The following is a 20,978-nucleotide window of genomic DNA, read 5'->3' as shown; positions in this document are numbered from 1 at the left end:
GGAAGAACAAGCTCAGGATGAACTTTTTTTTGGGCTGTGGGGAAGGGCCAGCATCAGCTGCTCCAGTCCCAGGGAGTCACCATAAAGCAGAGGCGCCTGTGTTGCACCACCAGCGGGAGCACATGGGTTTTGGTTGCACTGGTTTCGGTTTGCACAGCGAAGCCACCGGGCCGCCAAGGCATGCGTAAGTCAGAGGAGCATTCTGAAGGATTCACAGCCTCGTGCCAGGCTGAAGCTGTGTGAAATCTCCCCAAAAAGCACTTCCCAAGGAAACTGAACTGTGGCAGGCAGCTGGGAGGGCTGGGGTACAGGAGCTGGGGTTACGGCCCGGGTGCCCCTCGAGGAACGTGGCGATTTTGGTCTTTGAACCCATTTTTGTGCATCGCGGGCCGTGGCCGGGGGCAGCTCGCTGGGCTGCTCCCCACAGGCGCTGCAGCCTGGGGAAGGGGATGGCCAAAGCTCTTGGGCCATGTTTCTCTGTCACCGCACATGAAGCGGGGTCCAGCCCCCAGGTCCTGCCTTGGGTCGGGCATGCGACCCCCAACACCCTGATTCCCATCGCTGGTGGGCTTGGGGCCGGAGCGGCGCGCAGCGATGGGTGCACACCAGGGTCTCCCCGTGGCACCTGGGCTGCGGTCTGGGTTAGGGGTGTGGGGAGCACTGGGTGGTCCTTGGGCTACAGGGTGGGGGTACAGGGGTCACTGGGAGGGGCCCCAAGGGTGCAGGGTGGGGGTACAGGGACACCGGGGGCTCAGGGGTGCAGGGTGGGGGTGCGGGGGGCACCGGGGGCTCAGGGGTGCAGGGTGGGGGTGCGGGGAGCACCGGGGGTCCTGGGGTGGGCTACGGGCTCCGTGGGGTGCGCAGGCCCGGGCCGCGCCTAGCCCCTCCCCCCCGGCGGGAATGGTTTCTCCCGGCCGCGCCCCCTCCCCCCCCCCTCCCCGGCCGCCCGGCGGGATGCTCGGTGCCGCCGGGCCGGGGCCGGGCGCGATGACGTCAGGGGCGGGGCGGCCCCGCCCCCCCGCGCTCTCGGTGCGAGCGGGGCGGAGCCGCCTCCCGCCGCCGCCTCCCGCCGCCGCCCGGGGAGCGGCGCTGCGGTCCGCCGCGGCGCTGAGGGGCGGCCTCGCCTCCGCGCCCGCTCGGCGGCCAGCCCCGGGGCGGGGGCGGGCAGAGCCCTGCGCCGCGCCGAGCATGCGAGTGCCGGCGGGGCGGGCAGCAGCGGCCGCGGGGCGTCTGCGGCGGCCAGCCGGAGCCGGAGCCGGAGCCGGAGCCGGGGGAGGCGGCGGCGGCGGGCCAGGGCGGGCCGGGGCGGCGGAGCCATGCTGCTGGCCTCGGCCGTGGTGGTGTGGGAATGGCTGAACGAGCACGGGCGGTGGCGGCCCTACAGCCCGGCCGTCAGCCACCACATCGAGGCGGTGGCCCGCGCCGGGCCGCGGGCGGGCGGCAGCGTGGTGCTGGGCCAGGCCGACAGCCGCCTGGCGCCCTACATCATCGACCTGCAGTCCATGCACCAGTTCCGCCAGGACACCGGTGAGTCAGCCCGGGGGGCAGCCGCTGGACGGCCGACCCCTGCCCCGGCGTGTCCTGCCCGGCCCGGCCCGGCCCGGCCCGACGCGGCCGGGCCCTGCGCCGGGCTCCCCGGGCTGCGATTGCGTTGCTTTGCGCTGCTTTGCATCGCCGGGTGCCGCGCAGCCCTGCCTGGTTGCACGTTGCGCCGGGCTCCCGGGTCTGGCCTTGCGTTGCTCGGCGCCGTGCAGCACTGCCCGGTCCCCCACTGCCCGAGGCTCCCCGGCCTGGCATTGCACAGTGCTCCCTGTTCTGGAGTTGCATTGCACCGTGCTGTGCCTTCCAGCACTGCCCAGCCCTGCCTGCTCTCGCACCGCTTCATGCTCCCTGCTCTGCAATTGCATTGCACCGCACTGTGCCACCGGGTCCCGTCCAGCGCTGCCTTGTCCTGGTCCGTCACTGCACCGTGCTGCATGGGGTTGTGCTGCCAGGCCCCGTGCTCCCCTGCCCGGTCAGGTGCTTTCCCGCCTGACCTGGATTTGCTCTGTATTTCCAGGTCGCTTATTGCATTGCACTGGTTGGTGTAGAGTTGCACTGTGCAGCGCTTTGCTGCCAGGTCCGGTGTTGCACAGCGCTGCCTGACCTGGAATTGCATTGCACAGTGTTGCACAATGCTGTGCTGCTGGGTCCCATACTGCATTGCACTGTCTGATCTGGAGCTGGGTTGTACTGCGCTGCCTTTCCCAGTCCCATATTGCATTGTGCTGCCTTGCCCTGCATTACGTCCCATCGCCCGCTCTGCCATTGCATTGCTGGTTGTACTGCGCTGTGCTACTGGGCGCTGTGCTGCGTTATACTGCCTGATCCTGGATTGCATTGCCTGGTCCCATACTGCATCTGGACTTGCCTTGCACCGCCCTGCTCTGCCTGCCCTGGAATCGCACAGCTCTGCTCCTCGCTGCCCAGTCCCGCACTGCTGCCCAGCCCTGCCCGCTGTTGCCCAAGTCCACGCTGCCCAGGGTTCCCTGCCGCCAGCTTGCATTATGCCATCCCGCCTGGTCCCCAGGTGCTTGCTGTACACCGTGCTGCCTGGCCCTGCCTGCACATTCCTGGTCCCTTATGGCGTCGTGCTGCCTGGCCTCCTCCCTGCTGCACCTCCCTGGGCCCTGTTGCATGCTGTGGCCTTTTCCTCTCCCAGCCCGCAGTCCCTTCGTGTGCAGAGCCTCTCCCCTGCAGACCCTTTCCAGGGCCCTGCTCCACCATGCCCAGCTCCCTCTGGGCTGCCATCAGCCCCAAGGGCCCGGTGCTGTATGGTGCTTGGGGGCCAAATCCTGCCCTGGGTCACGGCAGCCCATGGGGGTGTCCGGTGGGGGGCACAAGCAGGCGGGGGGATGCTCAGGGAGGGCACAGGCAGGTGGTGGGTCCCCCGGGGTGGTGGGTTGGACAGGTAAAGGGGGGTGTTCGGGGGTGGGAGGCAGCGAGCAGGCGTGAGGGTCCCCAGGGTGGTGGGGGTGTGGAGGGATTCCCAAGGTGGTGGGGCACATACGGCCCTGGGGGTGTCTGGGATGTGGGGCACAGGCACCCATGGGGGAAAGGTTGGCACAGGGGATCTGTGCCCCCCCAACAACCCCGTGATGGCCATGGGAAGGGGACCAGCCAATGTCCCTCGTCGCTGGGACAGGGAGTGCTGAGTGCAGCAGGGTGCCGGACACCCTCCTTTGTCCTCCTTCCCCCAGCAGCCCTGGGGGCTGGCAGGGACCCTCCCCTGCCCAGGGGTGTGGGGACAAGGGACCTCTGCCGCAGGGCTGGGGGCCAGCCTCTGAGGGCTATTGTCGCCGGGGGAGGAGGCCTGAAAGGGGGATTGTTCTGTCTCTCCCTGGGTTGCTGGGGATGTTGGTATTTTGGGTCATTAAACAGCTCTGATTTGGGGGGGTCGCGACCCTGGCAGGCCCTGAATAGCTATTGTCCCTTTTCTTCCCCTGCTGAATGGGAGGCCGGCTGGCCGCGCTGGGCTGGGGGTACGCACGGCATTCCCACACCGCCGCCCGGGGACTGCCAGATGCCGCATGCCGCCACTGCTGCCCTCCCCGCCTTGCGCCGGATTAGGATAAATCACCGCCCCGCTCCCCTCCGGCCCCGCTTTGTGCTGCCAACGCCAGCAGCTTTTCTCCCCTGGGTGCCCCTTTGCAGGACGGGGACGGGTGGCCTGGCTTGCCTGGGGTGCAGCTGCACCCCATTCTCCATAGTGGGGTGCTCGATGTGTGCCCGTCATTGGTGCTAATAAACAGCTTTTCCTTTTAAGCCCACTTTTTCGTGGGAAGTGGTCCTGTGTGGGGACTGATGGTGGTGGCTGCTCCCAGCGGAGAGGTGGGGGTGAAAAGGGAGTGAAATTTTTGCAGGCTTTGCAAGACACGTGGTGAAAAGCCGAAGAAGCAGGCTTATTATTTCTTCTCTTTGAGCTTTCTTGTTCCTGCCGCTGGCAGTGGGGCTGAGCCATGGGGTTTTGCAGAAGAGCATGGAGGCAGCAATGCTCATGAGCTCATCCCACCTATTAACCAAACAACTCTGGGTGCTAGAAGCATGCTCAGGATGGTACCCTGAGGCTGAGCCTGGCCGTGTTCAGCCTGCCCTGCTGTGCCGTGAAATGTCCCAAAGACGAAGGCTTTCTCTTCATTGTAGGAGTTTCCAAAATTTGTGTCCGTGCTTTGAATGCGTCTTAGTCGACTGGGAGCAGTGGGAAAGGAAACGCCTAGCAAAAATAAGGATGCAAGCCACAAAGCCTTCGTGCTTTGTGCTCTCATCCCACTCTTAACGCTCACTGATGGGGGAGCAGGAGCCGGGCACGGGGCCCCGCTCGAACTCCGTTGCTCTGCCTCGCGGGGATTTTCCCTGTGCCACAGGCTGGATTTTCGTTGCGGGCCGGTTTGGCAGCTGCAGATGGTGGGGCTGGTGCGAGCCCCGCTCCCCTGTGCACGTGGGTGCCTGCACGTGTCGCTGCTGTGGGGCTCAGAGCTGCCCCTTAAATCTTCTATTCCCCCATCCCGGTCCGGAGCTGAGAGGGAGACAGGGCCGTGGTGGGCACTGCAGGAGTCCGATGCCTACATGCCGAGTTTCATCAGGCTCCCATAGGAGGTCCCTGGGAGCAGGTTGGAGCGGCCAAGCTTGTGGTTCTGCGTTTCCCCATCAGGGCTGAGTGGCTGCACGCTGGGGCTGGGAGGGCGGCCACCACCGTAGACTGATCGGGGTGAAATTTGCCCTTCCCTCACACTGGTCACACCAGGGGCGCACCCCAGTGCTGTTGCGTGTACAGCCCAGGGGCTCCCTGGCCCTTTGGGTGCGCCGGTGGCAGGGCAGCTTGCAGGCAGTGGCCTGGGGAAACCAAGGCACGCCAGTCCCCTGGCAGGGCGGGGACAACAGCTGAGCCAGAAAGCCGTCCTGTCCCCGTGCCGAACGGCACCGGCAGGGCAGGTTGGGGTGGTTTCGCTCCCTGCCCGCAGGTGGGTGCCGGCGCCAGGGTCTGACGGCATCTCTCACCCTCCCTCAGGCACTATCCGCCCTGTCCGGCGCAGCTACTATGACCCATCGTCGGCGCCGGGCAAGGGAGTCGTGTGGGAGTGGGAGAACGACAGCGGGTCGTGGACGCCCTACGACATGGACGTGGGCATCACCATCCAGCGCGCCTACGAGAAGCAGCACCCCTGGGTGGACCTGAGCGCCATTGGCTTCTGCTACGTCATTGACTTTGCCACCATGGGCCAGATCAACCGGCAGACCCAGCGCAAGCGCCGTGTCCGCCGCCGCCTTGACATGGTCTACCCGCTGGTTTCGGGCACCCTGCCCAAGTCGCAGTCCTGGCCGGCCAGCCCTGGGGCGGCGGCGGCCCCCCCGGTCCCCGCCTGCGCCTGTCCCCAGTGCCTCCTGGTCATGAGCGTCAAAGCCACTGTGCCAGCCGCTGGCCCCGGCACCGCCACCCTGCAGCCCCGCAAAGCCCCCCCCGTGCCACCCGCTGCCCCCAAAGCCCCAGTGCCGGCCCCAGGGGCCAAGGCGCCCGACGGAATGGCCGCAGTGCGTGGCTCGCTGAAGCCGCTGGCAGCCCAAGGGGGCTGGCGGCAGGCAGCCAGCACGCCCGCCTTGAGCTCGGCCAGCTCCGCTGCCAGCCCCCCCGGCGCGGGCAGTGGCAAGGCATCCCATCCTGGCCTCGGCACCCTGAACCGCAGCCACCTCCAGCGCCTAGCCATCGCCCAGTCCCGGGTGCTCATTGCCTCTGGGTGAGTCCCACCACATGTGAGCGAGAGGGTAGTGGTGGGGAGAACAGGGGCAGTGCGATTTTTATTTTCTCCCCTTCCCAGGGCACAGAGGGGCCGCTGCCCCGTGGGGCTCCCCGCTGCAGGGGTGCTGTCACCCCTGAGCCTGGCGGGAGACTGACCTCAGTGGTCTCCAGCCTCCCATGGGTGGAGGGCTCTGCTGGGCCCCTCGCCTTCCCTGCGGGTGCCTGGGGACTGGAGCGGGGACAGGGTGGCTCCTGCATCTCAATGAGGAGGCTGAGGCTGCTCTTTCTCTTGGTGGCAGGGGATGGGTGGGGGACTGCGAAAGGCCCAAAGAAAAGCCATTCAGGCCCCATGAGAAGGGGTCCCTCCAGATCCCCACCCTCCAAAGACACTTTTTTTCCGAGGGGGCGGGCATTTAATCAGCCTGTTTCTCCCCTTTGTCTGGCTCTGCTGTCAGCCTTCTGTCGCAGCCTGGCCCCTTTCCTCTCCCTCTCCATCCTCCCCCTTCCCTCCGCTCCTGACCCGCCGGGAAACTTTCCCATGGAAGAGAGCCCCAAGGGGAGGGGGGGGAAAGAGCTGCGGCAGGGCCGTAGGAGAAAAGAGGGAAAAAAAAAACAACAGACCAGCCCGGGAGCGGTGACAAAAAGGGGCTGTGAATGGAGACGCAGGCGGGGTTTCTAAAGAGTGAGAGAAAAGCGGCGGTGGGGCGGGGGGGGGGGCACGTCGCCCCGTCAGGGGATTCTCTATTTCCAGCCAGGGCCTGTGCAGTTGATCAGGCAACTATTGTCTGGCCCCTGGGGGCTGCGGGGATGTGGGTGCCTGCCGCGGGCCCTGATGTGGTCTCTGCTGGCTCCTTGCAGGGTCCCCACCGTCCCTGTGAAGAACCTCACTGGCTCCAGCCCTGTGAACCCAGCACTGGCAGGTGAGGATGGGGCTGCCGTGGGGCGCCCGGTGCCCCTGGGTGCTGGCCTCCCCGAGGGAGAATCAGCCCCAGCATGGCACTTTTTGGGGGAACGTCTGGAGTTTGGGATGACGCTGATTCCTCAATGGCGTTTTGAACCCCCTTGCCCAGGGATCACGGGGATCCTAATGAGTGCAGCCGGGCTGCCTGTCTGCCTGACACGGCCCCCCAAGCTGGTGCTACACCCCCCGCCCGTCAGCAAAAGTGAGATCCAGTCCATCCCCGGTATCTCCCACACCTGCCGCAAGACCACCAAGAAACAGGCCAAGAAGGGTAAGAGGCACTTTGCCACTTGGCCCCTGTTCCTGTCCCTCCTTCCCTACCTGGTTCCCCTGTCCCTCCCCATCCCCTCCTGCTGCCCCCAGCAGTGGGTTTCCCCCATGCTACCCTCCAGCCCCTCTGACTCTTGCTCTCCCACAGGTAAAACCCCAGAGGAGGTACTGAAAAAATACCTGCAGAAGGTGCGGCATCCGCCGGATGAGGTGCGAGCAGCGGGGATCGCGCTGGTGTGTCCCCGGGGTGCTTTGCTCTGGGAGGGGTGACTGGGGACATGGGCAATGCCCCTGCGCCGTGCAGGGGTCTCCCACCGCCCCTCATGGCTCTGCCCTGTCCCTGTCCCCCTCCGAAGAGGGGCTGTGTGCCGTGTGCATGCGTTCGCTGGCCCCTGCGGTGGCCCAGGGTGACAGCATGGCACCAGGGGTGGGTGCTGGTCCCTGCGCAAGAGCAGGGCAGCTCATCAGCCCCGTGTCCTCGGCGAGGCTCCGGCTGCATCCGTCCATCTGACCCCTCTCCTCCCCTTCTGTGCAGGACTGCACCATCTGCATGGAGCGCCTCTCTGCACCCTCCGGCTACAAGGGACCCCAGCCGGCCATCAAGCCCGACCTGGTGGGGAAGCTGGTGAAATGCGGCCACGTCTTCCACCTCCACTGCCTGGTCGCTATGTACAACAATGGCAACAAGGTGCAAGGCTGCAGCCCCAGGGGATGCCCGAGCCCCCAATTCGGCGACCTGTGCTGAGCTCCACCTGCCCTCAGTGGGATGGTGCTCAAGTCCTGCTGCCCCGGAGGGCTCTGACCTCCCCACCCTCACGGAGAGTTTAATTTTTATCAGCAGCAAGCACTTTGGGACCGCTAAATCAGAAACCAGGGTTGCGTGGGGTTTTTTTCCCCCACTATGCCCAATTTTACGTCCTTGCTTTCCTTCCCAGGGTTAGTGGTGGTGAACTTTGATCCCTGCATGTTTGAGCAGAGCTACCTGGCATCTGGCGCCAGGCAGTGCTTTTCCAGCCGCAGGTGGGCTTTCCTGAGCCCCCTGCAAATGGCCCTTGTGCTCAACATTCCCAGGAAAATGCGTTTCACATTGCTTGGGTTTTTTAATATTTATTATCTTTCCCTGTTTGGAAAGAAAAACCCAAACAAACCAAACCCAAAACAGAGGTAAAGAAAGTAGCGAGGACTGTAAAACTGATGAGGAAGAGAAATGCAGACCTCAGGGTTTTGGTTAAAGTTGGGTCGCTGTAGCAAATTCTCCCAGCCCTACCCCCTGCTTCCTCAATGTTTTTGAAATGACCGTTTTCATGATGAAAACGGTGTTCAGTGCTGCTCAGGAACGAAGTGCCTGGTCTGGCTCGGTGCTGGGGGAGACCAGTTTCATTATGTTCCTCTCTTTTCCTGCTCTCAGGATGGGAGCCTGCAGTGTCCCACCTGCAAAACCATCTATGGGGTGAAGACGGGGACACAGCCCCCAGGGAAGATGGAGTATCACATCATCCCTCACGCGCTGCCTGGCCACTCTGACTGCAAAACCATCCGCATCATCTACAACATCCCCCCAGGGGTGCAGGTGCGGCCCGGCCCTATGCCCAGGGGCATACATGGGTGGTCCCCTGTGGAGACTGATGGCCCTTGTCACTGCTGTGTCACCCCTGGGTCATGCTGCAGCTCATGCCTTGACTCAGGGCTCCAGGTTCAATGATGTTTCGGGAGCTGTGTGTCCGTAAGGATGTTGTGGGAAGTCTGGGGTACATCTGCATGAAAGTGTTGGCTCCATCTGCTTGGTGGCAGGGGGGATGGTGGCGTTTAGGGCCAACGTGCTGGAGCATGGCCGCCCAGCATAGCAGTGAGCAACTCTGCATCCACTGAGGTTGGGGGGTTACCTTGTGCCCAGAGCATCCTTCTGAGCTCCAAAAGGGTTTTGTTCCTCTCCCACTCCACGCACTGCAGGGGCCGGAGCATCCAAACCCGGGAAGAGCTTCACTGCCCGCGGCTTCCCCCGGCACTGCTACCTGCCAGACAGCGAGAAGGGCAGAAAGGTGAGAGGCTCCCCCCCGGGCGGTTTGAGCTGGCCAAGGCATGCTCAAGGGCGTATCAAGGGGGAGAGGGAGCAAGCAACTATTTGGAGCACAGGGAAAAGCAGACAGGGCTTATGCAGGCAAATCTGGGTGGAGGTTTTCCGTGTAGCCCATCCAGCACGCTCTGCAGGGGCCCAGCGACGTTCCCATACACTGGGGGAGCTCTGCAGCCTGCTCCCGCTGTTTTGGTTGTGGTAGGACCCCATGCTGGGATCCCGAGCTCCCTGGAGGGCTTGGCTGTGGGTTGCCCACATTGCTGGGGCATACCAAGGTGATCAGGCATGCCCTGAGCAGAAGTGGGTGCTTCCCCACCACCTTTGCCTTGCTGCCTGCCCCATCTCTTCCCCTCCACAGGTACTGAAGTTGCTGCTGGTAGCCTGGGACCGGCGCTTGATCTTCGCCATCGGGACCTCCAGCACCACAGGCGAGTCGGACACAGTGATCTGGAATGAGATCCACCACAAGACAGAGTTCGGCTCCAACCTCACCGGCCATGGCTACCCGGACATCAACTACCTGGACAATGTCCTGGCCGAGCTCGCGGCCCAGGGCATCACAGAGGAGAGCCTGGTGCAGGAGAAGGACTGAGACCGCGGCAGGGAGGCAAGGGAAGGGGCGCCAGTGCCACCCCCCCCAAGGATAAAGCTGCTGGAGAAACCTGCCGGGGGGCTTTGCAGGGGGCACCTGGAGCCCCCCGCTCCTGGTGGCACCTGCCCAGTGGGGGCATCCCCAGGCTGGCCGGGAATGCGGGAGAAGGTCCTTTTGGCCATCCCCTTCACTCCCGCGGGGAGGGAGCTTCCCCCCACAGAGCCACGGGGCTTCATGCTGGCCTGGCCGTCCCCTCCCGCCAGTGTCCTGTCCCCGCTGCAACTGTGCCGAGGGCTTGGGGGGTGCCAGGCTCCCCTCCCTCCTCATCCGTTGGATGGTCCCAGCCTGGCCCGATGCCCCTGACACCCACCTGGGGCTGGGACCTGGCCTGGGGTGGGAGCGGGGGCCATGGGAGTCCCCCTCGCTCTGCCTCATCCCTCAGCTGTCTGTTCATTCGTTTGTCCTGTCCAGTACCTCCCCACTGGTCTCCTGTGTCCACGGAGGTTGGGGGTCCCCGGTCTGCCTCGGCCGGCCCTCCAGCCCCGTGCCCCCTTCTCCTCTTGGCTGTGTCTGAGCTGCGCCCTGCAGGGTCCCCTTGTCTGGGCTGCCCCTGCCCCATGCCAGGGAGGGGCTGGTGGGTGGTAGGAAGTGGGGGGGTGGGAGGGGGCGTGTTTCCTGGCCTGTCTCTGACTCCCCCAGTGTAGTGGGTTCCTTGAACTGTTCGTATGGGGGCGTCCCCGCCTTCAATTTTTATATACCTCGTGTTTTGGGGTTTTGTCGTATATATGTACATATAGGTGGTGGCGTTTTGGGAGGTGGCCTGGGGGCTGGGAGAATGCGATGCTGCGGCTGGACTGGGGGCTGAGCCTAGTGGTGCTCGGGGGGGGATGGGACCGGGGCAGCGCTGCTCCCCTGCTGTGGGGACCCCCTGCTCCGAAGGGGGTCGGTGCCCCACGGTGGGGCTGTTGCCTGTGGGTCCCTGTGGGGCCAGGTGCAGGTGTGGGGGGGACCCGTTCCCCTTCCTGCTGGGTCCCAGCGCCATCCCCAGAGGTCCCTGGGGAGGCCTTGGGGGGGTGGGGGGGTTGGCTGGCTGGCGGTGGGTTGGCACGGTGGTTTTGGGCTGGGGCCATGGGGTTGGTGTGGGGAGGAGAGTCTGGGTGATGGGGGGGCGGGGGGGCGTTGCATGGCATCTTGGGGTCCCTGCCAGCCCCCGGGGGACTTAATAGGGCTTCTTGGAGCCACCGGTGACAGGGTGCCAGGGAGGTCCCCACAGCTTCGGGGCCTGCCTTGGGGGCACTCTCCCCGTTGGTGGCGGCTGGTTGTGCTCATGCCCCTGTCCCGTGAGACCCCCAGGGTTGGAGAGCGGAGCGCAGGGCAGCACCCACCACTGCCCAGGCTGGCCGCAGCCCTGCACTGTTGCTCCCTGAGGGGTTGGGGCCTCCTAGCCCGTTTTGTTGCATTCCCCTCCTGGTTTTCCTGGGGGGTCACCTCGCGCTCTGTCCCAGGGGGCAGCGGCACGGGAGGGGGTCCCATCCTGCTGTGCATCGTTCTGTTGTCGTTGCTGTTTTTCCTCTCCCTGTCCTGGGGGGTGTGTCACCCCCAGCCAGCCGCCCCGCGGAGGGTGGGTGGGGGTCAATAAAGTGGATGGCAGGGGACACTTGCTGTCCCTGCACCGGCCTGGCCTCTGTTGTCTTCTGTCCGTCGTCTGTGTGGCCAGGCGAGCGAGGGGGCACCGTGGGGAGGGCCAGGCACCCCTCGTCCCCCGATACCCCTTTGCACCAGTCTGTCCCTAGCCGTCCTTAGCATGGGATGTTATTTTCTACCTCAAGGGAGAAAACCTCTTTCCCCAGGAAAACCCCCTTTTTGAGCAGCTCTGCAGCCAGGGGAGCTGCAGCAGTGTGGTACCTCCTCCACCCGAGCCCTGGGCTTCCCCCACTGCAGAAGAACCCTGGCTGGAGCTATGCAAAACCCTCCTGTAATTTGGGGGAGGAAGGGGGGGTCCCCTACCCTCCCCAGGTGCCAGCCTGACAGCTCTTAACATGACACAGTCTTCTCACGACATGACTTTTTTTCTTTTTTAATGCTGTGTTGCCTACGCAATTAGTTGCTGGGTGAAATAAAACTGATCGTGCCTCTCTGCATGCGTCTGTATATCTATCCCGATAGATATACATGGAGACAGGGGTTGCCCTCCGGTTGCAGCAGGCAGAAATCGGTGGCTAGCCCCGCGCACGTCTCCACGGGGCCCCTCCGCTCCCTCCTTTCCCGCGAGGTGAAGCATTGCTAATGCCGTCTGTGCTGGCCCTGGGTGCCTGCAGTAGCTGGGGGGGGCTCTCTGGGCTTGGAGGGCTGGGGTCTTTTCCCAGGGGTCAGGCCCCAGCATGCATCCTGACCCAATGTTTTTACAAGTAGCAAGTCTCCACTGTGGATGCGCTTGAGTCCTACTGGTGTTCCTGTGTCAGGGGAGGGTAGGGGGGGTGCACAGTTTCCCCTGGCTTTTTGGGGCCAGCCTGGGACAAGAAGATGGCTGTGCTCAGGGTTTCCTTCTCCTTGGGCACCCCAGTGTCCCCAGTGGCTTGTTGAAGGGCCCTGGGTCCCCTTTTTTAGTTTTGGGGCAGGGGGACAGCTGGGGCATGGCTTGCAGCGGAGGGGAAACGTGCTTATTTCTGAAGGGGCAGAGCCCAGTAACTGGTTGGAGGGGGCAGATACAGCCGTTCAAGGTGCAGGGGCTGGTGGAGGGATATTGTGGTGGGTCCTGATGACAGGTTGACCCTGGGAGCTGGCCTTCGAGGTCAGCTGGGGAGGGATGTCTGAAGGGCCATGGAGCCTTCCAGGTGCTCGAGGCTGGAGCTTGGGGATCTGGTGGAGGGTGAGAGCATGTGTGACCCCGTGAAGGGGTGAGCCCGGGGCCTCTGGGGGGACAGGGACCCTCGGCTCCGGGGGGCGAGGGACAGGGGGCTGGCGGCGCTGCACAGCTTTGCCCCTGGAAAGGGGGGTGGGCAGGGGGCTTTGCCTGGGTTTGGGGTGCAAGGCATTGCCTGGCAACTGGGGGGGAGAGGACACGACACGCTCATGCCGTCAGCCCCTCCGGCTCTTGCTGGTACCCCTCGCCCACGCTCAGCACAGTGCTGTCCTCAGGGCTCACAGCAGCCAGGCTCTCCCCTTCACCCATCGCGCGGTACCCCCTCGCCCTGTACCTCTGTCGGCTGTAGCAGACCATCGCCAGGATGGTGGCCAGCCCCGCCAGGACTGCCGCGGTGATGCCAGCCACCTCGCCCCCCGTCAGCCCCCAGCCCCTCACCATCTCTGCCGCGTGCTGGACCTCTTCTGGCCGGGCCAGCCGCCACGCGTGGCTCTGCCCATCCCTGATCCAGGCGCTGTCCCCATCCCCGCTGCTCACCAGCACAGTGTCGATGGCCGGCAGGTTGGTGGGGGGCCGGGTGAAGGGTGGCAGTCGGGCGGGCGGCAGCGAGCCCCCTGTGAAGATGCCAGCCTGGACGCAGTACTCCACCTGGCAGCTGTCGCTGATGAATGCCAAATGCTGGCTGAAGCCTGGGGGACAGCTCTTGGCATGGGGGTCCTCAGCGGTGCCCTGGTGCTGCCCTGCCAAGGGGTTCCCTGCCTGGCAGCTGAAGAAGCCCCCGAAGGGCACTGCATACTGGCCACCCACCTCGTAGTCCTGGCTTACGCACACCCTGAGCTCGTCGAAGAGCTTCAGTGGGAAGTACCCCGAGGGGCAGGACTGGGCACCTGTGATGGGGTTGGTGCTGTGGGCACTGAACAGCCCCCCAAAGAGGTATCCCGAGCTTGGGGCCACTGGCCCACTTGTGGCACACCAGTAGGCGCTGAATTGCACCTGGGAGAGCCAGAAGACGTCCCGGCACTTGCGGTGGCAGAAGATCCCCAGGATGCACTTCTTGTGGCACTCCAGATGGCTGTGGCCTTCCTCCCTCTCCTGCACGCCCAGCAGCACTGGAGTATAGGCGGTGGGGCAGGAGAAAGCCCCAGTGAGGGGGTTCCTCTGCTCCAGCCCCCGGCACAGCGTGCTGGTGTCGGGACCGGCCAGCCCGACACACTCCTGGAAGACTCCTCCGAAGGTGAAGTTGGTCATGGCACCCTCGCAGGAGCCATCATCGGCATTGGCATGGAAATTGAAGTTGGGCGAGGTGGCGTCAGTGCAGCCTGGGTAGGTGTTGAAGGTGTAGTAGCGGCGGATAGCCATCTCCACTCGCCTGGCCAGCTTCATCACCATGGGGGTGGGCAGCTCTGGCAGGGTGCTGGGGTTGATGAAGAAGTACAGGGGCTGCCCTGAGCGGTCGAGAGCCACCAGCTGGTTTCTGATCCCCTCCTGCCAGGTCTTGAGGGTGATGCCTGGGTAAAAGGGGGTCCCGCCGATGCTCTCTACCCTGGAGTTGGTGCGGTTCTCCAGATACTGCTTGGTGAAGCCAGAGCTGACGTCCAGGGACTCCTCGTTTTTCACACTGATGATGCTGTGGAAGACCACGCCGGCTGAGGCGGTGACAGCACTCCGTGTGGCCCAGTTGTCCTTCAGGAAGGTTGCCTTGATCTGATCCTCCTGCACCAAGGTAGCTCCAGCGTCCACGGAGGTGATGGTGTGGGTGCCATAGTTAAGCACCAGCACCTCAGCCAGAAAATCAGCCATCCGTGTCTGATTGTTCTCCAGGTGGCTGGCAATGGTCAGCAGCTGCTTCTTGAAGCCCTTGTCCAGGACTGCCTCTGGGTCTATCTTGGCAGTGTAAACCAGGTTCCTGACTTGCACTCGGGTGGTGACAGCACGGTCTTTCACTTGGTGGGTCTTGGTCTGGTGGAAGTCATAGGAGAACTTGCCATTGATGGAGGAGAAGAGGGACAGCTCCAGGTTGATGGAGGTCGAGGTGATGCTTTGGTAATCTTTCCAGGACTCGATGATCTCAGAGTTGATGTCCAGGTTGCTCTGCTTGCGAGGGATAGTGAAGATCTCATCTGGGATGATATAAGATCCATCTTCTGTGGTCTTGCACAGTGAGTAGCCTAGGTTGATGACTCTGCCCATATCCAAATTCCTGAGGTTATCCCAGCCCCCCCCCGGCAGGACTTCCAGACTTGGGAGCTTCAGGGCCTTCTTGCACTCCAGAAACCCCGCAGAGGAGGACAGCTCCTGGGACTGCTCAGCCCCTTTCACCCAAGCCACCGACACCCAGGTGAGCAGGACCCCCCCCAGCACCCAGCCCATGGCTGAACCGGCGCAGGGCCCTCACCAGACGTCCGAGCAGTGAGGCGGGAGCTGGGGAAATGAGCTGGCTGGGGATGCAGCTGCTGGGTGGTTCCTCCTTTTGGGGGTTGAATTAACAAAAGGGAAAGGAGAAGTGAGAACTGACGAATGTGAGAAATGACTGAGTAGAGATGAGACAAGTAGATGGCGAGCAGAAAGTAGAGGTGCCTGGAGCTCATTGCCTCCCTGTTGTGAAAGCTCCCTCTCCCCATGAAAGCTGCGCTGCTGGGGATGAGGCAGGGAGAAATCTCACCTTCAGCTCTTCACTGTGCCCAGGGAATTTCACTGTATGAATCTCCCTTGGCCAGTGCTTGGGTGACTTCTCCAGATGAATCCCCCCCGCCTCTGGGTGGCCCTGGCTCCTTTGTGCCATGCAAGGGACCTGTCCCCGGCCCCGTGGCCTTGGGGTCCCACTCACATGACGGGGTGAGATCTGGCCCTGGTCGCATGGGCTTTGCTGCTGACTCCAAGGCTTTCCTTCACAGCAGAGGCGAGGAGAGGAAGCAAGGAGGTGGTGCAGTGTGGTTTCAGTGTGGGGGACAGTGCAATGCTTGTCTGCCTTCTCTCTTGAGCAAGGCGCTGCCTGAGACCCTGGGGCAGGCACTGGTGGGTTTGGAGGTTCCCCCCATGGGGGCCAGCCCATGGCACAGGTGTCCCCCCCATACCAACATCTACATTAGGGCCCTCTGCAGGCTCCTCTACCCCATCCCTGTCCTTCCCCCAGGATCCGCAGTGCTCCCAGCTGGGAAAAGCACCTCCTGCTCGGGATTGCTGGGCCGCGGGAAGCTGGTCCCAGTGTGTCCTGGTTTCGGCTGGGACAGAGTTAACTCTCTTCTTAGTAGCTGGTACAGTGCTGTGTTTTGGATTTAGTGTGAGAATGATGTTGATAACACGCTGATGTTTTAGTTGTTGCTAAGTAGCGCTTATCCTAAGCCAAGGACTTTTCAGTTTCCCATGCTCTGCCAGCAAGCAGGTGTGCAAGAAGCTGGGAGGGAGCATGGCCGGGGCAGCTGACCCGAACTAGCCAAAGGGCTATTCCATACCATGGAACGTCATGCCCAGTATATAAACGGGGGGAGTTGGCCGGGAGGCGCAGATCACGGCTCGGGAACTAACTGGGCATCGGTCAGCGGGTGGTGAGCAACTGCATTGTGCATCACTTTTCCCCCCCCCCCCCCTCCTTTTTTTTGTTATATTCCTTTTCATTACTATTATTATTATTATATTTCATTATTACTATTGTTAGTATTATATTTTACTTTAGTTATTAAACTGTTCTTATCTCAACCCACGAGTTTTACTTTTTTTTTTTTTTTTTCCTTTCCTCCTCCTCACCGCACTGGGAGGGGGAAGGGGGAAGCGGCTGCGTGGTGCTGAGTTGCTGACTGGGGTTACACCACGACACAGTGGTACTGAGCCAACTCTGCCTAGGGATGCTGGCACGTGGCTGGGCCCCGGTTTCAGTGGCACAGGGCAGCTGTTGCGTGTTTTGGGGAATACACAGTTAGAGCTGCTTCTGCTGTGAAAGCTGTGACTCTTTCCATATGGACAGGCTCACTTCCCCTATTTTTGCTGGTTAGTTCCTCTTCCCAGGACAGTTCTGGCACGGACGAGGCTGAAGCAAGAGCTGTGATGGAGCAGGGGGACCGTAGATGCATGTGTGCTTTTGCCGGGATAACGCCGGGAAGGGGCAGAACGGACGACAGGAACACTGTCCGGGATGGCCTTGCTGGCCCCAGTGTGGGGCTTGGGCCCCGGCGTAGCTGGAAAACCCTGGTGTGGGGTGCCCCTTGCTGGAGGCTCCCACACCAACCTGGAGCCATCTGCATTTCAGACCGGGGTGTGAGGTCACCTCACCTAAAACCTAGCCATGGGTTTCACTGCCACCCAACTTCGAAACCTAAGCAGTGGCCCTCGGCGGAGAGCTGCGGCTGGCAATGGCTGCAGCCCCTGAGATCGGAGGAGGGAGAGAAGTCCTGTGGGGCAGACAGGAGCTGCCTTGTCTCTCCACCATGCAGGAGCAGCTCCCAAACGGAAATCAGGGCTTCTCCGTGCTGTCTGCTGCAGCGAGCCATCCTGTCCCGTGGTGACCAACACGTGGCAGAGCAAGGCAAAACCCATCTGCCGCACCCAGCTGGGGGATTAAAAAAAATAAAATTCCTTCCTGACAGCCACGGGGAATGAGCAAATGCCGAAGTGGGAGAGCAAGCCATGCTTACTGGTTGGTGGGTGCTGGGAGGGGAGGCAGAGCCCTGGGCAGGGCTGCTGCCGCCGTCCAGAGGGTGAGGAAAGGGAAGCGAGGGAGGATGGCCACAGCGGAACTGCAGGTGCTGGAGCAGGAGGGGAAAATGCGGTTTGGACCTCCCCCTGAAAACAGCAGAGCCATTAAATGCTTGGGGCCAGGGCAAGGGGTGGGACGTGCTGCTCACAGCAAGCCACAGCGCGGATGCAACCCAAATTGGCAGAGCCTGGGAAGGATGGAGGCAATAGAAAACCTTTTTGGTGCTGCTTCTGGGCTGCTGGGTGCCAGGTCTGACTTCTGGCCCCATTGCCAGGTCTGGCAGGGACCTGTGGCCACCTGAGTCCCAGCCCTAAGGACATGGCGCCCTGGCACACCAGGCTCGTGCATCATTGGCATGCCAGGGCTTCCTGTGGGCTGGGATTCCCTGCAGTGGTGCATCGTATAGCTTCGTCCTGCCACTCGTTCCCGGCACTGGGAAGCTGAGAATAAATTAGGCTGGGAAGGCAGCGCAGTTCAGTGCTCTGGCTGTAAAAAGCGGGTGGCCTTAGAAAAATGCCCAAGGGCTATTAATAAATATATTAGTTTGCAGCAAAGTTCCTGGTGGGAGGAATTAGATATTGTTACTCAGTGAACAGAAAAACCACAGATTGTAACCACTGAGCAACATGAGCCTAAGTGATTGCGGGGATCACCCGAGACTGACATTAAACCAGAAAAGCGTGAGGTATCCTACATCCACCAGGGCTTGTGCCAGCCAGCGGTTGGTTGCTGGCTTGGATTGCTGCTCAGCACCAAAGCATGGAAATTGCTTAGGATTGATGAAAAACTGTGTATATATCATGTCAATAGATAAATAGACAAAGTCTATAGATACACACCCACACATTTAAGCTTTTCTTGGCTACGCAGAAACCTGAAAGGTGAGGGGATACTTTTACAAGAAACAACCCTTTTGTCCTCATTGATATTTTATTTTTAGGCAAAGCTTGGAGAATCTTGTCACAATGAGAAATGGAGAAACATGAGTTCAGAAGTCATCAGAATGAACCACGTGGGGTTTTTCAGTTTTGTTCCCTTTTCCGGCTGCAACTATTAGCAGTTTGTAGAGGAGGTGGCCCGATTTGTGGACTTCTGTGGAGAAAGCAGGACTGAGCAATTTTGCGAGCTCTGTGCCCAGCACATGTGCTGGTGAATGAAGGAGACAAAGTGGGAACTTGAGCCATGCAGATGCAGGTATGACTTGAGTGGTTGTAAGTGTGGTCCTGGCTGCTTGTTTTAATTAATGTCTGTGCATTAAGACAGTGATTCGATCCAGTGTCAAGACCTGCCTCCCAGAGAGACCCAAACCCAAAGCACCTTCAAGCAGAAGGGCCCTTTCTCCCTGTTGTGGCTTAACCCCAGCCAGCAACTAAGCACCGCACAGCCTCTCACTCTCTCCCCCCCCAGTGAAATGGGGGAGAGAATTGGAAGAGTAAAAGTGAGAAAACTCGTGGGTTGAGATCAAGACAGTTTAATAGGTAAAGCAGAAGCTGTGTGTGCAAGCAAAGCAAAACCAGGAATTCATTCCCACTTCCCATCGGCAGGCAGGCGTTCAGCCATCTCTGGGACAGCAGGGCTCTATCACACATAACTGTCACTTGGGAAGACAAACGCCATCGCCCCGAACGTCCCCCCCTTCCTTCTTCTTCCCCCAGCTTTCTATGCTGAGCATGGCGTCCTGTGGTCTGGAATATCCCTTTGGGCAGTCGGGGTCAGCTGTCCCGGCTGTGTCCCCTCCCAGCTCCTTGTGCACCCCCAGCCTGCTCGCTGGTGGGGTGAGGAGCAGAAAAGGCCCTGACTCTGTGTAAGCACTGCTCAGCAATAACGAAAACATCCCTATATTATCAACACAGTTTCCAGCACAAATCCAAAATATAACACTATACCAGCTACTATGAAGAAAACTAACTCTATCCCAGCCGAAACCAGGACACTCCTGAAAGTCAGCCACAACCTGTTTTTCCACAAGTGATCTCCTGAAATTTTTAGGGCTCTGCAGACCATCTTGACAGGGTCAGGTCATTCCCCAGCAGAGAGCTGCAAAAGCAGTGAGGAGCCCAGGAGGCCCCTGGGGACAGTTTCACCGCGCCACTGGGACCAGCGCCGGCCACCATGCGCTTGGGGATGGCAAGGCCAGACGGGAGGAGTAAGCAAGTCTCACCTGACCTCTATGCACCTGAAGCCAACTTTGGCTATTTCTGTTCCCTGCCCCACCTGATGCAGACCAGTGCTTTAAGTTGCTCTTAAATTAACATCATTTAAACCCACTGGTTTTTTCTCTTTCTGTCCCATGTTGCTTGTGCAACCTCTGGCATCAAAGGTGTAGAAAACAGTCTTTAAGCACTTAGAGACTGTCTTCTTCCTGGGTAGAGTAAAACTAAATTTTTTAGCAATACTGTTACAGCACCAGAGGGAGTGGGGGCAATTAGAGGCATGCTAATTATCCCCTTTGTGAGGACATTTCCCAGGGAGTCTAACTGCAGGTGAGTGCCACCATTTAATGGGCCCTATAACATCCCCATCCCACAGCAACCACTGTGTGCCAGCTCTGGGGGGGGTGGAGGTGGTATGAAGTGGCTGCTGGAGGCACTTGTGGCAGGTGAGAAGCACAGATACATTCAGCGCGCTCTTTTGGAGAATATTTCTTGAAGAGGTATTGACTGTGACTGTTCCTACAGCTTTGCTTATTTGGCTTGACAGGGGCTTTCCCAGCTTTGGAGAAGAAGGAAAGAGAAACCAGGCAGGAATCACTGGGTGATTCTGCCACCCACAAGGCCAGGCTTGCCTAGTGCCTGAACCCTGTTATTATGAGTGTGTGATCAATATTGGATAATTCTGTCCAGGGTATTTAACTTTTCTTCATGTTGATCAAAAACTATATTTTTCTCAGTGAAGTAGTCACCAGCATTATTTCTGGTTGCATATAAGAGATGCTTTTTCTCTCCGAGTGCTTTTTGAGCACAGGGAAGTGTCTCTAAAGCTGTGAAGATCTCAGGAAGAATAACTTCCAATTGTGTTTCCCTGTATAATAGTAATCTAGCTCTGGAGTGGGTGGAATGGCACCATTTTCTGTAAGCTCACTTGCTTTATTGAAAGGGAGCAATAAATGAGCTTATTCAGTGTAAACTGACTTTTAGACTTACTTTTAAAGTTGTCGGGGCCTGGAGGGCATTAATAGGCTTTAATTTCCCTGAGCAGCCTCCCCTGGCCCCACACCCATGGCCACAGGAGTCCCAGTCGTGCTCAGCCCTGATCCCTCTCTCCTCTGAGCTATGTTGTAGCTGTGCTGGTCTGCAGCCCTATCTCCTGGATGGATGCCTTGGACCTGTGCTGTAGGCAGCTCCTCTCCTGGATGGACCCCTTGGATGTATGTTGTTGCTTACCCCCAGCCCCATGCTCCTGATGGACCCTGGACCTGGTGCATCGCTTGCTGTGGCTGGGGCTGTCGATGGACCCAGTCACCAGCCCTGGCTCTGCCTGCTGTGCTCAGGTCCCATGGGACTGCACCCTACCATTGAGGGTACTGCCTATGTTGGGGTGCCTCCTGGCTATCCCCATCCTTTGGGGAGCAGCTGGTCTTTGCTGCTCCCTGACAGAAGCCACCAACACAGTATTTTCTTTTGTATCTAGATCAATGATGATAAGTTAACAACAGAGCTGGAGCGGAGCCTCAGCCCACCCAGAGAGCCTGAGTGATGTCTCTGTGACCCTGAATGGAAGAGCCCCTGGCTGGGGCACCCTGTCCTGCCCAAGCT

The 20,978-nt window shown here is 60.8% G+C and overlaps 2 protein-coding genes across 2 annotated transcripts; one reads left to right on the top strand and one right to left on the bottom strand.

The window, feature by feature from the left end:
• Positions 1-1,316: 1,316 nt before the first annotated feature.
• Positions 1,317-10,314, top strand: DTX4 (deltex E3 ubiquitin ligase 4). The gene is given in 10 exon segments (XM_050897351.1): positions 1,317-1,527; positions 5,048-5,771; positions 6,632-6,693; positions 6,844-7,005; positions 7,153-7,214; positions 7,540-7,692; positions 8,413-8,574; positions 8,955-8,976; positions 8,979-9,043; positions 9,437-10,314. Coding segments are annotated over 10 exon segments (1,857 nt in total). The 3' UTR covers positions 9,671-10,314.
• Positions 10,315-11,731: 1,417 nt separating this feature from the next.
• On the bottom strand, positions 11,732-14,903 carry MPEG1 (macrophage expressed 1). Its single transcript, XM_050897641.1, has one exon. It carries the CDS (start codon positions 14,901-14,903, stop codon positions 12,741-12,743), a length of 2,163 nt encoding a protein of 720 aa, XP_050753598.1. The 3' UTR covers positions 11,732-12,740.
• Positions 14,904-20,978: the final 6,075 nt, after the last annotated feature.

Source organism: Gymnogyps californianus, chromosome 5, assembly GCF_018139145.2.
Source record: "Gymnogyps californianus isolate 813 chromosome 5, ASM1813914v2, whole genome shotgun sequence".
NCBI classification, from domain to species: Eukaryota; Metazoa; Chordata; class Aves; order Accipitriformes; family Cathartidae; genus Gymnogyps; species Gymnogyps californianus.
This window is presented reverse-complemented; position numbering and strand designations above follow the sequence as displayed.